Below are 12,355 nucleotides of genomic sequence, written 5' to 3'. Positions count from 1 at the left end.
CTGACGAATATTAAAAATGACATAAAAACGAGGTACCGTCTAGGAATTGGCTACTAATTATTGGCTACTGATATCTGAAAGGTGCATAACTTACATAAAGAGCAATTAAATTGTGACAGCAAATGCACGAAAAAAAGTATTAAAGTCAAAAGTTTAAGTTTATTTTGACATTTCTTCTTTTTCCCCTGTCTGCGCTTTGCGGTGAAATTACTTGCGATACGCAGATCATCTATGTGATGTACTTCGCCTGTCACAAACTGACGCTACAAAAGTTGCCCTGTATGAACGCGGAAATTTTGTGAGTGTTGTGCAAATAAGTGAAACTAATATAAAGTGTGTTTGCATGGTCGCCAACAAGCATGGTTATCGTTTCCGTTTCGCTGTCTTTCTTTCCTTTACGAAATTCATCGAGAGCAAGTCGACATGAGGTATGGCTCGAAAAATATTCATATATTGTAGTTTATTGTGTTCTGTGTTATTTTTATGTACCATTTTCTGAATTACCTGCGTGAATTATAGCAATGCATTATTTTCAGTTCCCTTAAGTTGCAAAAAAGGCTTGCCGCCTCTGTTATGCGATGCGGTAAGAAAAAGGTTTGGTTGGATCCTAATGAAATTAACGAAATCGCCAACACGAATTCTCGTAAGTAACTGAATATTATTGTAAGGAATATGATTTATTATTTTCGAATGTAATTTTAGGTCAAAACATCCGCAAGTTGATCAAAGATGGTCTTATTATCAAGAAACCTGTCGTCGTGCACTCCCGTTATCGGGTACGCAAGAACACAGAGGCTCGTCGCAAAGGACGTCATTGCGGATTTGGTAAGCGCAAGGGTACTGCAAATGCTCGTATGCCTACAAAGTTCTTGTGGATGCAACGTCAACGTGTTTTGAGGCGCTTACTTAAGAAGTATAGAGACAACAAGAAGATTGATCGTCACTTGTACCATGACTTGTACATGAAGTGCAAGGGTAATGTTTTCAAAAACAAGCGTGTGTTGATGGAATACATTCACAAGAAGAAGGCGGAGAAACAACGCAGTAAAATGCTTGCTGACCAAGCGGAGGCCAGAAGACACAAAGTTCGCGAAGCTAGAAAACGCCGTGAAGAGAGAATTGCTGCCAAAAAGCAGGAACTCTCCAAACTACATGCTAAGGAAGATGAAGTAGCTGCACAAGCGGCGACAACAGGTCCAAAAAAATAAAAATTATAAATTATGCTGAAGAAGTGTAAGATTAAATATTTTTATTAATAGAAGGCTTGCTTTTGTTTTTTAAATTTAACAATCTGTCTTAATAGTGCATTCCAATTTGAGGAGTTAAGCTTAATTGGGATATATTGTTGGATGATAGAAATAATGTGTGTAGGCGGGGCCATGGAGAAAAATTTCATCTGCTCGAGTACATCAATTTTATTAAATTAGGGGCTTTGAGAGACATTCAATCTTTGAACGAATAGAAGAAGAAAGAATAATTTTTAGCGAAGTTGTGGAAAAAACTTGTTTCTATAATTTATTTTTATTAAACGGTTGATTAAAATAAATGTAGGGCAAGCTGATATATTCCAAATTATAACTTTGCATATTGTGACCCTTACTTTTTATATACGAGCTTTTCTTGCTGCGTGGCTAGTAGTGATTTATAATGTTGGGATTTAACTGCAACAAAATAAAGAATAACCAACTCTTGTTTACAACACGATTGAAGCAAATTCTTTGCTCTGGGGGAGGAATATTCAAGACCTGCTATATTAGAGCTTTTATGCAAAATTGTCTCGAATTTAAGAAAAAATTGTGCTCGGTGCAACAAGTATGGAAAATCCGTTTCGAAACTAGCTTTTTAGATGATTTCTAGATTTATTATTTCTTCTATTTCAATGGGCTGATTGGTATGTGTTGATGAAATATACTTGTGAAAGTCATCTTCATCCAGTTTTTTGAATTGCCACCAAAAAGCGAAGTTATTGCAAAAGGTTTCACTGATTAAATTAGGGCCTTTTCTAGCAGAAAGTTTGTGAAGAGAACCCGGCACATTTTTTCATGATTTCCCGGACTACTGCTAATTATATTGGTAAAATAAAAACAGAAGCCATAAACAAAACCGTGCGAAAAAAAGTTTAAAAAATAAGAATTTATTGTTCTGAAATTATGGAATTATGTTAAAAATCTTGATCCCGTTGGGACTCCCACCTTCGAGTGTGTATATAAGATGTTTTTTTATCTTAGCTCATTTGGCAAAACGAGGTTGTTTTTAGAAAATTGAATGTTTTAGTTTTTCGGGCACTTCTTTTATTTACTTATTTCCACATCGTTACAACCAGATGGCATCTACAAACACTGTTATTTTAATTTTAAAGCAGTGTAAGTAATTTAAAATATTTAACCCAAATTGTATTTATAAAATTTTCAGAAAAATAATATTATTGTACATATGTGAATGTCATTCTAAATCGTATAGCTACAATAAAAAAAAAACTAAATTATATGTTAATAACATTCGGACTAAGAATTTTTTTTTTTTTGGGGGAGTGGAAAGGTTTTGATAGTTGATCTAACTTAATTGTGGTATTTTGAACTCCATCGTTTTGTCAGTATGGCTCTAGTTTTAAATGTAACTGGGATTTAACTTGGGAGTCGCTTAGAGCTCATTTAGAAACCTATCATAAATTTTGAAGATCCGGTCTTAAATAAATTTCCCGCATAAAGATATTTTTAAAACCCTCTTCCTCCTTCTGAGAAAACGCACAAAACTTGGCAGCTCTGGTTTTTCTGCTCTTGGCACCACTTGCATGTGTCAAACTATTAAACATACATTCTGTGTGTTTGGCGCGCTTAAATTTAGCTTACATATAAAAAGCTATATTCCCAATAATATAATCTTTGAAAATGGATTCTAACTTAGGACGTGGATTTTATGAGGTTTATTGTTCCTCTAAAGAAATACTAAAGAATAAACAAAGGCATTTGTTTTGTAATGTAAGTATGCATATGACTTGAGAGAATTTAATTACCGAATTATATGTTTGCAGATGTTGGATCTTTTGTCCAACACTAGTAAGAGTACTCCAGCTGCAGTGGTTGCTAAGATAATGCCTGCTGACGATTTGGTTCGATTTTGGATAGAAGATGTACTACCATTAGCTTTCGACGAAGATCCGTCGATACAGGGATGTGCTGTATCAGCTTTGGAACAAGGTTTATCGACACTAGATATTGGGCACATTCAAGGCTGTAGTGAGTGGAATAGTGTTAAGAACATAATTGTGAAAGAATATGCTTCTCGTTTACATCGCTTGAGAGACGACCGCAGCCAATACTGGCATCGAGTTTGGTGTATACTTATTCGATTGCTGGATCGTGAAATTTTGAAAAGCGCCAGCACAATAAATTTGTTTCTGTCGATTGTTGAGCTTGGATTTCGTAGCCCGGATAATAATGTGCGTGCAGAAGCTTTTACATGCTGGCATCTTCTAATTCAAATATTTGCTAATCATAATCAGTTGTCTTCCTCCAAAAGGCTAAAGCTGGTTTGCATTCCTCTTAAATCGTCGCAGTCAAAAACCCCATATGTTGCAGCCGTAAAGTTACGTATATGGTGGTATTTGATAACATGCTTGGGTCCACACATAGAAGATCATTTTGAAAATGTCGTTGAGGCATTTCTTATATTTTGCTTTGGATCAGAATCGAAAAGTACACCTGGCGTGGCTCAGCAGTACGTTTCCGTAAGGGAAATGGCACTAACTTGTTTAGCTTCAATTGTAACCACAGAACAGGACGAGTTTTTACAACGATTGATACGCGAATATGAGTTGGAAACGTGTCAACGCTCACCAATAATAAGTTTTAATATTGTAGAGAAGCATTGGAAGCCAATATTATACTCGGTGTTGGAGGCTACTAGCTCGCTAGTCGAAAGTGAAAAGCAGAGTGATCTTGAACATCGGCTTTTAAATGTGCTCATAAAAAGTGCAACTCAGTTAATGATTAGGAGTGATATGGCCCCGTTATATGAGTATTTTTTTTGTGGCTTAACGCAAATAGCCATAAAGAGTTGCCGGCCGCTGACAATAGTCCCCAATGTGATTGCAACTGAAGGTCTTCGTTTTTCACGATCATTACTAGATTTAGATAATTATGCTAAAGTATTGCAATGTCTAATAAAATTTTTGGCATCAGGGTTTGAGGCTGTAGACCTTGGTATTATTGAGCGTTGCATTACTCAAATTTTCAATTTGGATGCTTTTTTGGCCAAAGGAAATTGCTATCGCGCTGTGGAAGTCATAGCTGATTATCTTTTAAGCATGCCAAATGATGAAGGTTTTGTACATTTTGAAGTAAAATTTTTAATATGGCGCTATATCTCATCTGAAATGGTACATCATATAAGGAGTAATACATTCGGTCGATCTGCTGAGGAGTTTGCTCATATTTTAATATCTTGGAGCTTGTGGCCATTGCGTATGATTATGGAATTTACTGGACGTCGTAACAGTTCTATTTTTGATGAGCATTTCTATTCACTCTGGCATAACTTGTTGCAACTTACTGATAATACCATGCACAGATCGAAACATTTGACAGAAGTCGGCGAAGTTTTAAATGCAATTTCAAAGTCTGGTTACGAGTGGGGAATTTTTATTAATCTTTTTAACGCCTACGCTGAGGAAGTAATAAAACACGATTGTAGTAGCTTCTTAAAACAGTACGAGCAATTATTTTCAATTCTAAGCGAAGTAATACAAAAAAATGTGCAGCAGAAAGAAAAGGAAAAATTACTCACAATATTAAGATGTGTGCTGCATAGTTTAAAATCCTCAGAGCGTAGCTCTTTGATGGAGATAATTAAATCCACCCTTAAACATGCCATACGTAATTCAACAAAAGAAGGCATGGATCCTAAATTTTTCGGGGAGTGGAAAAATTCTATTTTAAACATAGCTCGTGCTTCTATGGACAAAAATTATATAAGTCAGGTGACGGAATTGTTCAAAGATGATGTGTATGTTATAATACCCTCAGTGTGGAGTCTTAAGCCTGAAAAATTAACCGATAGGCAAAAGGAGCGTTTAGCCGAGAAAACTAATATTCCTGCTCTATATAACGACATGAGTCAGTCGCAGGATTCGCTAATAAAACCTTGGACGCCGAAAAAAATAGTTATTGCGAAGGAAGATCAAAATGAAATAGTTATAGAGGGTTCGAATATGCGTCAAAAAGAAACTAATACGAGTAAAATGGAAGCTTTCCAAAGCAGCACTTCATTCAGTATACCAAAGGCTAAGTTGGATAATTCTGCAAGTCAACGGAATATAGAAGTAAGCCTTTTGTTGTCGTCGACTATTAACAAAGAAAATGTGCAAGACTTGCCTAACGGTACAACGGACAAATTAAAAGACATAAAAATTCCCGAAAAGAACCAATCAGAATGTTCAAAACAGGTAAGTGGTTATTTTGTAACTATTTAAATCTATATTTTAAAAAACATAGTTTAATTACAATAAATATTTATAGACTATATATTTTTAGCGTTGCACTGCTAGACCTAATGCCGCATGAATTTGTTGTGTTACACTTCGTGTAGAGGTTGTGTTTTTATTAGGTCGCTTTTGTAATATATTTTAAATTAACTTTTCTATGCGTTAGTCCCATCCTATTTCATCATATTTCGATGGCGGTATGGTTATAAAACAATAATGATTCCGATAGGCGGCGTGGGGTTGTTTTCGGATAAAGCCAGTTCTGGTTCGGATATGGTCGCTTTGGTGACATACAAATAAAAAAAAAAAAAAATAAATAATTGGGGCGTACACTTCTGTTAGGTGTTTGGCCGAGCTCCTCCTCCTATTTATGGTGTGCGTCTTGATGTTGTTCCACAAATAGAGGGACCTACAGTTTCAAGCCTACTGAGGAGCTTTTTCATGGCAGAAATAAACTCGGAGGTTTTCCATTGCCTGCCGAGGGGCGACCGCTATTAGAAAAATGTTTTTATTAATTTTGCTTTCACCGAGATTCGAATCAACGACCTCTCTGTGAATTCCGAATGGTAATCACGCACCAACCCATTCGGCTACGGCGGCCGCCATACAAATACAAAACGATAAAATCAAAAAGTAATATTTCGAAGCGCAAAACACTCCATATACATTTTTGTTGAATGCTGAGATGCGGATTCAAAGATTGATTTCCTTTACTCAAACGGGACACATATTGAGTGTTCGACATAAAATATCTTATCGTAAAACACATTGAATATTGATATAAGAATCCAAATATCCCACAGAAAAGTACCAAAAATAGTTTCTTGAGAACGATAAAGCTGCGATAATCGAATTAATGGATGTTATTATCACAGACATAAAATTGCGATATTAATACATGACAGGAAGGAAAAAAATATTTTTTACTCATAGCAGAAAACGCAAAAAATATTAGCTCTGATACGCAAACGCAGTAATACATTTTTAACAAACAATATTTTTTCCAGACTAACGAATGCGATGATGAACTCTTAAAAGCAAATATAACAGATCCAAAAAGCGCGCAGGCATTAAGTCGTGAATTATGTAAGTATTTGAACCATGTATGCGCGTATGTATGTGTGCATATTTAGTTCACCGCCAACGCATTAGAAAGTAGTTAACAAAAATTAATATTCGTCCAGTTATTTTGTGTATCTTCACAAATTTATTTATTTTTAATACATCATAGACCGGCTTTTTCTTTTTGATAACTGGCTTCAACCTTTTAGGCGTCCTTTCAGACCGTTTCCAATCATTACTCGTAATTTTGGGTCATTTACCCACAGCGTCGGCTGATCGTTTCAGAACAGTGGTCAAATTGTCTTCGAAAAATTGTTTTGCCACACGAGAAGTGTGCTTCGGATCATTGCCTTGTTGAAATTTCCACATCACCGGTAAATTCTCTTCCGCATGAGGTAGCATTACTTTTTGAAGTATCTGAACGTAATGGACCGCATCTATATTACCTTCAATACGATGAATTGGCTCGACACCGTTCCACGAAAAGCAGCTTCATACCATTATTGAGCCTCCCTGTACTTCATGATTGGTGAGACGAACGGGGTTCCATCCATCTGGACCAACTCTATTTGCTTTCGTGTCATCGCTGCATAAAATATAACGCCACTGATTTTGAGACCAGGATATGTGCTCTCGAGCAAACTCAATTCGGGTAGGTCGTTGCGATGCTGGTACCAATGCTAATCGACCGTGAAGATCTGCTTTTGCCAATCGAAACGCGGTGTTCTTTTCATTATTGGCTTTTCCAGGTGAACAAAAATTTCTCGATGAATGTCAGCAACACTCTTCCTGGGATCCTGTTTTAACATTCTAATGATCATCCTATGAATTTGGCTAGTAGTAGTATTTCGTGCTTTATTTTTTCTGGAAACGTTTTCTGCGGTTTTATACTCAGAAAACTATTTTATAGCATTAAAAACCATCGCTTTTGCACCGTTTAATTTTGTTGAAAAATCACTGTGGCGTAATACTGTCTTTTTCAACTCGACGATTGCTTTTCGAAGAGCTAGGGTGCTATTTTGCCCTTTAATTTTTTACTTTTTTTTACCAGTTACAATATAAAACAAAAAAACCGTTCATAAAATTTTTGACGAAGACCGAATCGTTCTTAAGTATATTTCGCACAAAAAAATTCAGTGCTCCTACTAAAACGTAAAAAATCAATGAGAGTATTCAAGCTAACGCATCATTCTTAAGTATCTAGAAAAATTTAAACAATAATTGAAAAAAGTCTTCTACAGATATAAAAGTGATTCGTATGAGAATAAAAATACTAATTCTTGCATTCACAAAATTTAAGTAAAGTTTAGGTTGGGTTATGGTGGTATTCGGCCTGTACGACCAATTCACTAAGACTTTACAGGTCTATCATAATTTTAATTACCTCCTATCGTACGTTTATACATTGATTACTTTACTTCTCTTTATTAGCGCCAATAGCTCACGAACCGGCCAAATGTACACTAGATGATGTAACGAGGGGGCAATCCAATGATATTCGTCAAGATCGGCACCTGGATTGTATTGATGGCGGTGGTGCGGACTTGCCAAGCTCTTCTTATGGGCCAGAAATGCCAAAGGAAATGTCACCTAAAAGGACTTCAACAAAGAATTCTCTCTTGGTATAATTAAACTAAGTGGTATAGTGAACGTCTGCCTTATTTGAAATCTTTCTTTCTTATAGCTATCACCACCAGATCGCAAACTAACAAATAACAACAGTAGCCCAAAATTACGACCGAAGCCACCAGCACACCTCACCGGACGAGGTGCGCAGCTCATTAACATGATACGTAATAGGAAAATAGACGCACAATCACCTCAAACGGCGATGCCCAGATTATCTTTGGCTAGAAATGATAGTATGGAGCGTATTGTGTCTGATGCGGACATGGCAGGGATTGAGCATACGTCAACCCCGCTGCACAACAAAGATATTTTAACATTCACTAAACGACTTCCTTCGCCTTCTGCCAGCCCGTCAACAAGTATTTTGAAACGAAGTCTTCGCAGGGATAGCCTGGAAGAAATAGCTATGGATTCGCCAGCATGTAAGAAGAAGAGAGTTAGTTTTCATGATCCTCCGGTTTCAGTGACCAAGGAATATATAAAATTCAATGATGAAAACAAAAGTAAACCTAAGCGGTAAGTTTAGTCCACTATTATAAAATAAATGTCTACTATTTATTAAAATGTCCATTCGATTGTTTAACCGTTATAGATGCCTTATGATGGATAAAGTTCAATCGAGTGCTGAGAAAATTTCAGAAAATAAATATGCACTGAAGCGGCGAAGTAAACTGGACAGCATTATTGAGATTGAAAAGTTTGGATTTCACCAATCTAGCAAAGCACAAGATCAGCCCACGAATTCCGGTGTTCGATCAGAAGTGTTGGAAGATGACAATGTTTGTTGCTTGGATCCTTTGGGTGAAGAGAACAGACCTAGTGAGAAAACTGCTGGAGAAATTGCACATAACAGTTATAATCAAATAGCTGGGGAAAATAACATCGGCTTAGGAAATTCAAATAATTTACTTGAAATGGCGATACAAAAGTATTCCCTAGAAGAACTCTTGGAAAAATACTTAGATTCTGGTACTGATTCAAAATTAAAGTGCTATAATACAATGTCGAAAATGATATCGAAAGGTATGAGTGGCGATTCTAAGATAAAAGGTAGCGTTCTCGAAGCGCTTTCCGAAAACCATTCAAAAGATTTTCTAGATCATGCAATAAGAGAAAATCTTGCATCGGTGGTATGCGATCGGCTGAATTTACCCTCAGTTATTGAATACGTATGTGAAAAGTCAAAAATTAATACGACTTGTAGAGCAAATGTATTGCTACAAGTTCCGGATATCTTAAAGCATTGCAAACAAGACGCGGAGCGCTTAAAGTTTGTTCAAGCAATATTGAGTAGCATCAGCTTAAAAGATGCCGATATTCTGGATGTGATTAATACTTTGTTGCGCATGCGATCCATGGATAAAACAAGTTCTGCAACAGTTTCAGAAGCCGCCATAGATTCTTCATCTAACCTATAATGCCTAGCTTTAAATGACCATGTAAACTTGTCTATGGCGAAAGAATATTCATACATGCTATGTACATATAATATAAGAAAAATAAAGTTTCTTAATTTGGCCAATAAAATTATTTTATTTTGTTATCAGGGAAGCGTAATATGAGTTGTATAAATTTAGCAAAATTTTCCCTAACCTAAAAAACACTTGTCCTAATTAATTCATTCAGATTATTTTTTAATAATGAAATACGATTGGTTTTGGAAATATATGTACTAAAGCTAAAAACTAAAGAAACATTATTTATACACTTAACACAGTAGTATCATCATGTTGTAGCAGCAAAAACATTTCCCATACATATATGGAGAATGCTGCTGAAGTGACAGTCCTTGGCTGGATATAAATCCGGGTCGTTCCGGTAACGTAGAACCGACTGTCGTGGGAACGCCACGTTGAGGACGATGAGTGGTGCGACTATGGACCGAGATGCATGGAGAAAAATTGTGGGGGAAGCTAAGGCTCACAGCGAGCTGTAGTGGTACGCATGAAGATCATCTTAATTATAAATATAGTTATTGAGTTGGAATCCAATTATTATTTTTCCCATGGTGGAATAAAACTTAATTTTTGAGTTACTTTTTTATACAGTGTATCCAGTGGCAGAATTAGGAATTAAAGCTAAATTAAAAAAGTAAAACTAATGATAAAATCTCGTTTCAATAACTATTTCAAAGAAGGCAAGTGCGGTTTTATTTTTTAAAATTATTTCCTCTAAATGTTGTTGGGCGGAAACGCCCTTGGGATCAGGCCTCCACACTCGGTACCACTCGCTGGAGAAGTGATGTCGGGATGGCATTAACCTCGCGAACGATATTTTCTTTTAGTGCTGAGATCGTCGCATGGTTTGTTTCATAGACTTTTTACTTTTGAGGTACCCTCACCGAAAAAAAAAATCCATATAGGTAAGATCGACCGATCTGGGTGGCCAGAATATGTCATCGAAGCGACTTATCAATTTGTTAGGGAAGAAATCGCGGGTTCACCAAGGTCCCTCCGGCCGTGTGCGGGGTGGTGCCATCTTGCGAAAACCATCAGAGTGTACTGAAGGAAGGATGTTCTCTCATTATTGGCAGAAAATAATCCATCAGCATGCGCCGATATAAAATGCACAGTCAACAGAAATTGCGTGGCCTCAATGATTTTCAAAAAACAAAAAATATGGTTCAATTATTCCACTGCTTGACAACGCACACCAAACCAACACTTTAGAGCTGTGCAATTGCTGTGTGGGTTCTGTCCTTTAGGTGACCAATAACGGTAATTTGCTTATTTATATTTGCTTTTAAATGAAAAAAGTAAGGAAGTCCACTTCATACTCGTACTACCGTATGAAATCGCGCCAAGATTGTCTTGCAGAAATTTTGAAGCTAATTGTAATCAGGCTTAAACGGTTGCCCTATTTGAATTTTGAAGGCGTGAAGTTTAAGATCCTTTCACCATATTTAATGCACTATAGTTTTTGGAAGTCCCTGGGCAGCGGCTCTCTTCCTCTTGGACTGACAGGGACTAAGTCGTAGCACCGAGTTCAATAATTTCTTTTGTTCTTGATGTTCGGCTGGGCCGCGGTTATGGGATGTTTGCCACCGATCTTGTTTTCCGGAATCTTCCCATCTATGAACGAATCAAATATTCACTCGAGGCATCACGTAAAACGTCGAATATTGCAAGGTGAATAAAATATACGTCGGGCACTTGCGCACCGATCATTGGCCTTTAAATATGCTTCAATTGCGTGCACACGATGAAATAACCCACACGACTAACGAGAGCGAGTGATAGAGAGCGATTAGAGAAAAATTAACGAAGTTGGGCTGAGAAAAAAATACGATGGGGAGCAAATTACATCAATTTTGTACGAATTATCCGAGTTACCGAACTTTGTTATGAATTATCGCGATTCCACTGTGTGTATATTAGCAAAGCTCGGGGGGACAATAATGCAAACCTTACCTTTAGCATTAATTAAAAAGTGGTATACCCACAAGAAGTACCGGGAATGTTTAAATAAAACAAAACAGAGTTAAATTTCAGGCAAATTTATTTTATCTCCTTCAAAATATGACCCGCCTGAAGCAACACATATGTGCTAACATTTAACCCAGACCTCCATGTAGGTTGACGAAAGGATGGCCTTCAGCCCCTTCGTCGCATTCTCTTTGATCTCCTCTATAGACTGCAATTTCTTTCCACGAAGTGGTAACTTCAACTTGGGAAACAAAAGTAAGTCCAACGGGGCCATATCAGATAAATACGGTGCTTGTACGATGGCATTTTCTTGGTGTTTGGTCAAATAATCCAGCACAATTTGGGCTCGGTGCTATGGCGCGTGATCATCATGCAAAATCCAAGAATTGTTTGCCCATATTTACGGCCGTTTGCGACGAACAGCCTCTTTCAAACGCTTCGAAACCGATAAATAATATTCTTTATTGACTGTCTCGCCCGATGGAAGGCACTCATGGTGCACTACTCCTTTGCAGTCGAAGAAAGCAGTCAATTATTGATCATAGGGTAAATTATTAAGAAATGAGGTAAATTTCTCTTTTTATTTAATTGAAGGCCTTATAAATAATATTTTTAGTTTTATTGTATGGGGCATAATCATAAATAGTACTCGGTCTATTACTCGTGTGCATCCGACATGCAATTGACCGTGGGTAAAGCAGGGTTATTCCAACGGAAGGCCGGCAACCTTAAACATTTGGCCTTACCTCTGGGTTGT

General features: G+C 36.9%; 2 protein-coding genes across 3 annotated transcripts; both read left to right on the top strand.

The window, feature by feature from the left end:
- Nucleotides 1-352: 352 nt before the first annotated feature.
- LOC128865684 (60S ribosomal protein L19) lies at nucleotides 353-1,704 on the top strand. 2 transcript variants are annotated; one of them, XM_054105951.1, is made up of 4 exons: nucleotides 353-428; nucleotides 537-643; nucleotides 703-1,233; nucleotides 1,304-1,704. In XM_054105951.1, the coding sequence occupies exons 1-3, from the start codon at nucleotides 424-426 to the stop codon at nucleotides 1,206-1,208; spliced, it is 618 nt and encodes a 205-aa protein (XP_053961926.1). In that variant the 5' UTR covers nucleotides 353-423; the 3' UTR covers nucleotides 1,209-1,233; nucleotides 1,304-1,704. The 2 variants fall into 2 exon arrangements, with proteins under 2 accessions (XP_053961926.1, XP_053961925.1); XM_054105950.1 differs by lacking the exon at nucleotides 1,304-1,704 and having other exon boundaries at nucleotides 703-1,261.
- Nucleotides 1,705-2,797: 1,093 nt separating this feature from the next.
- On the top strand, nucleotides 2,798-9,700 carry LOC128865683 (telomere-associated protein RIF1). The gene is made up of 6 exons (XM_054105949.1): nucleotides 2,798-2,978; nucleotides 3,032-5,443; nucleotides 6,490-6,568; nucleotides 7,976-8,166; nucleotides 8,229-8,689; nucleotides 8,766-9,700. The coding sequence occupies exons 1-6, from the start codon at nucleotides 2,889-2,891 to the stop codon at nucleotides 9,589-9,591; spliced, it is 4,059 nt and encodes a 1,352-aa protein (XP_053961924.1). The 5' UTR covers nucleotides 2,798-2,888; the 3' UTR covers nucleotides 9,592-9,700.
- Nucleotides 9,701-12,355: the final 2,655 nt, after the last annotated feature.

Source organism: Anastrepha ludens, chromosome 6 (assembly GCF_028408465.1).
Source record: "Anastrepha ludens isolate Willacy chromosome 6, idAnaLude1.1, whole genome shotgun sequence".
NCBI lineage: Eukaryota > Metazoa > Arthropoda > Insecta > Diptera > Tephritidae > Anastrepha > Anastrepha ludens.
The sequence above is the reverse complement of the archived record's forward strand: the minus strand, read 5'-3'. Positions and strand labels throughout refer to the sequence as shown.

Excerpts from the sequence above, each read along its gene's own strand:
- LOC128865683 (XM_054105949.1), top strand. The coding sequence starts at position 2,889 with ATGGATTCTAACTTAGGACGTGGATTTTATGAGGTTTATTGTTCCTCT. Across the intron at positions 2,979-3,031 it reads AAAGGCATTTGTTTTGTAAT|ATGTTGGATCTTTTGTCCAA; the intron begins GTAAGTATGCAT and ends ATATGTTTGCAG. Across the intron at positions 5,444-6,489 it reads AATCAGAATGTTCAAAACAG|ACTAACGAATGCGATGATGA; the intron begins GTAAGTGGTTAT and ends TATTTTTTCCAG.
- LOC128865684 (XM_054105951.1), top strand. Across the intron at positions 644-702 it reads AATCGCCAACACGAATTCTC|GTCAAAACATCCGCAAGTTG; the intron begins GTAAGTAACTGA and ends ATGTAATTTTAG.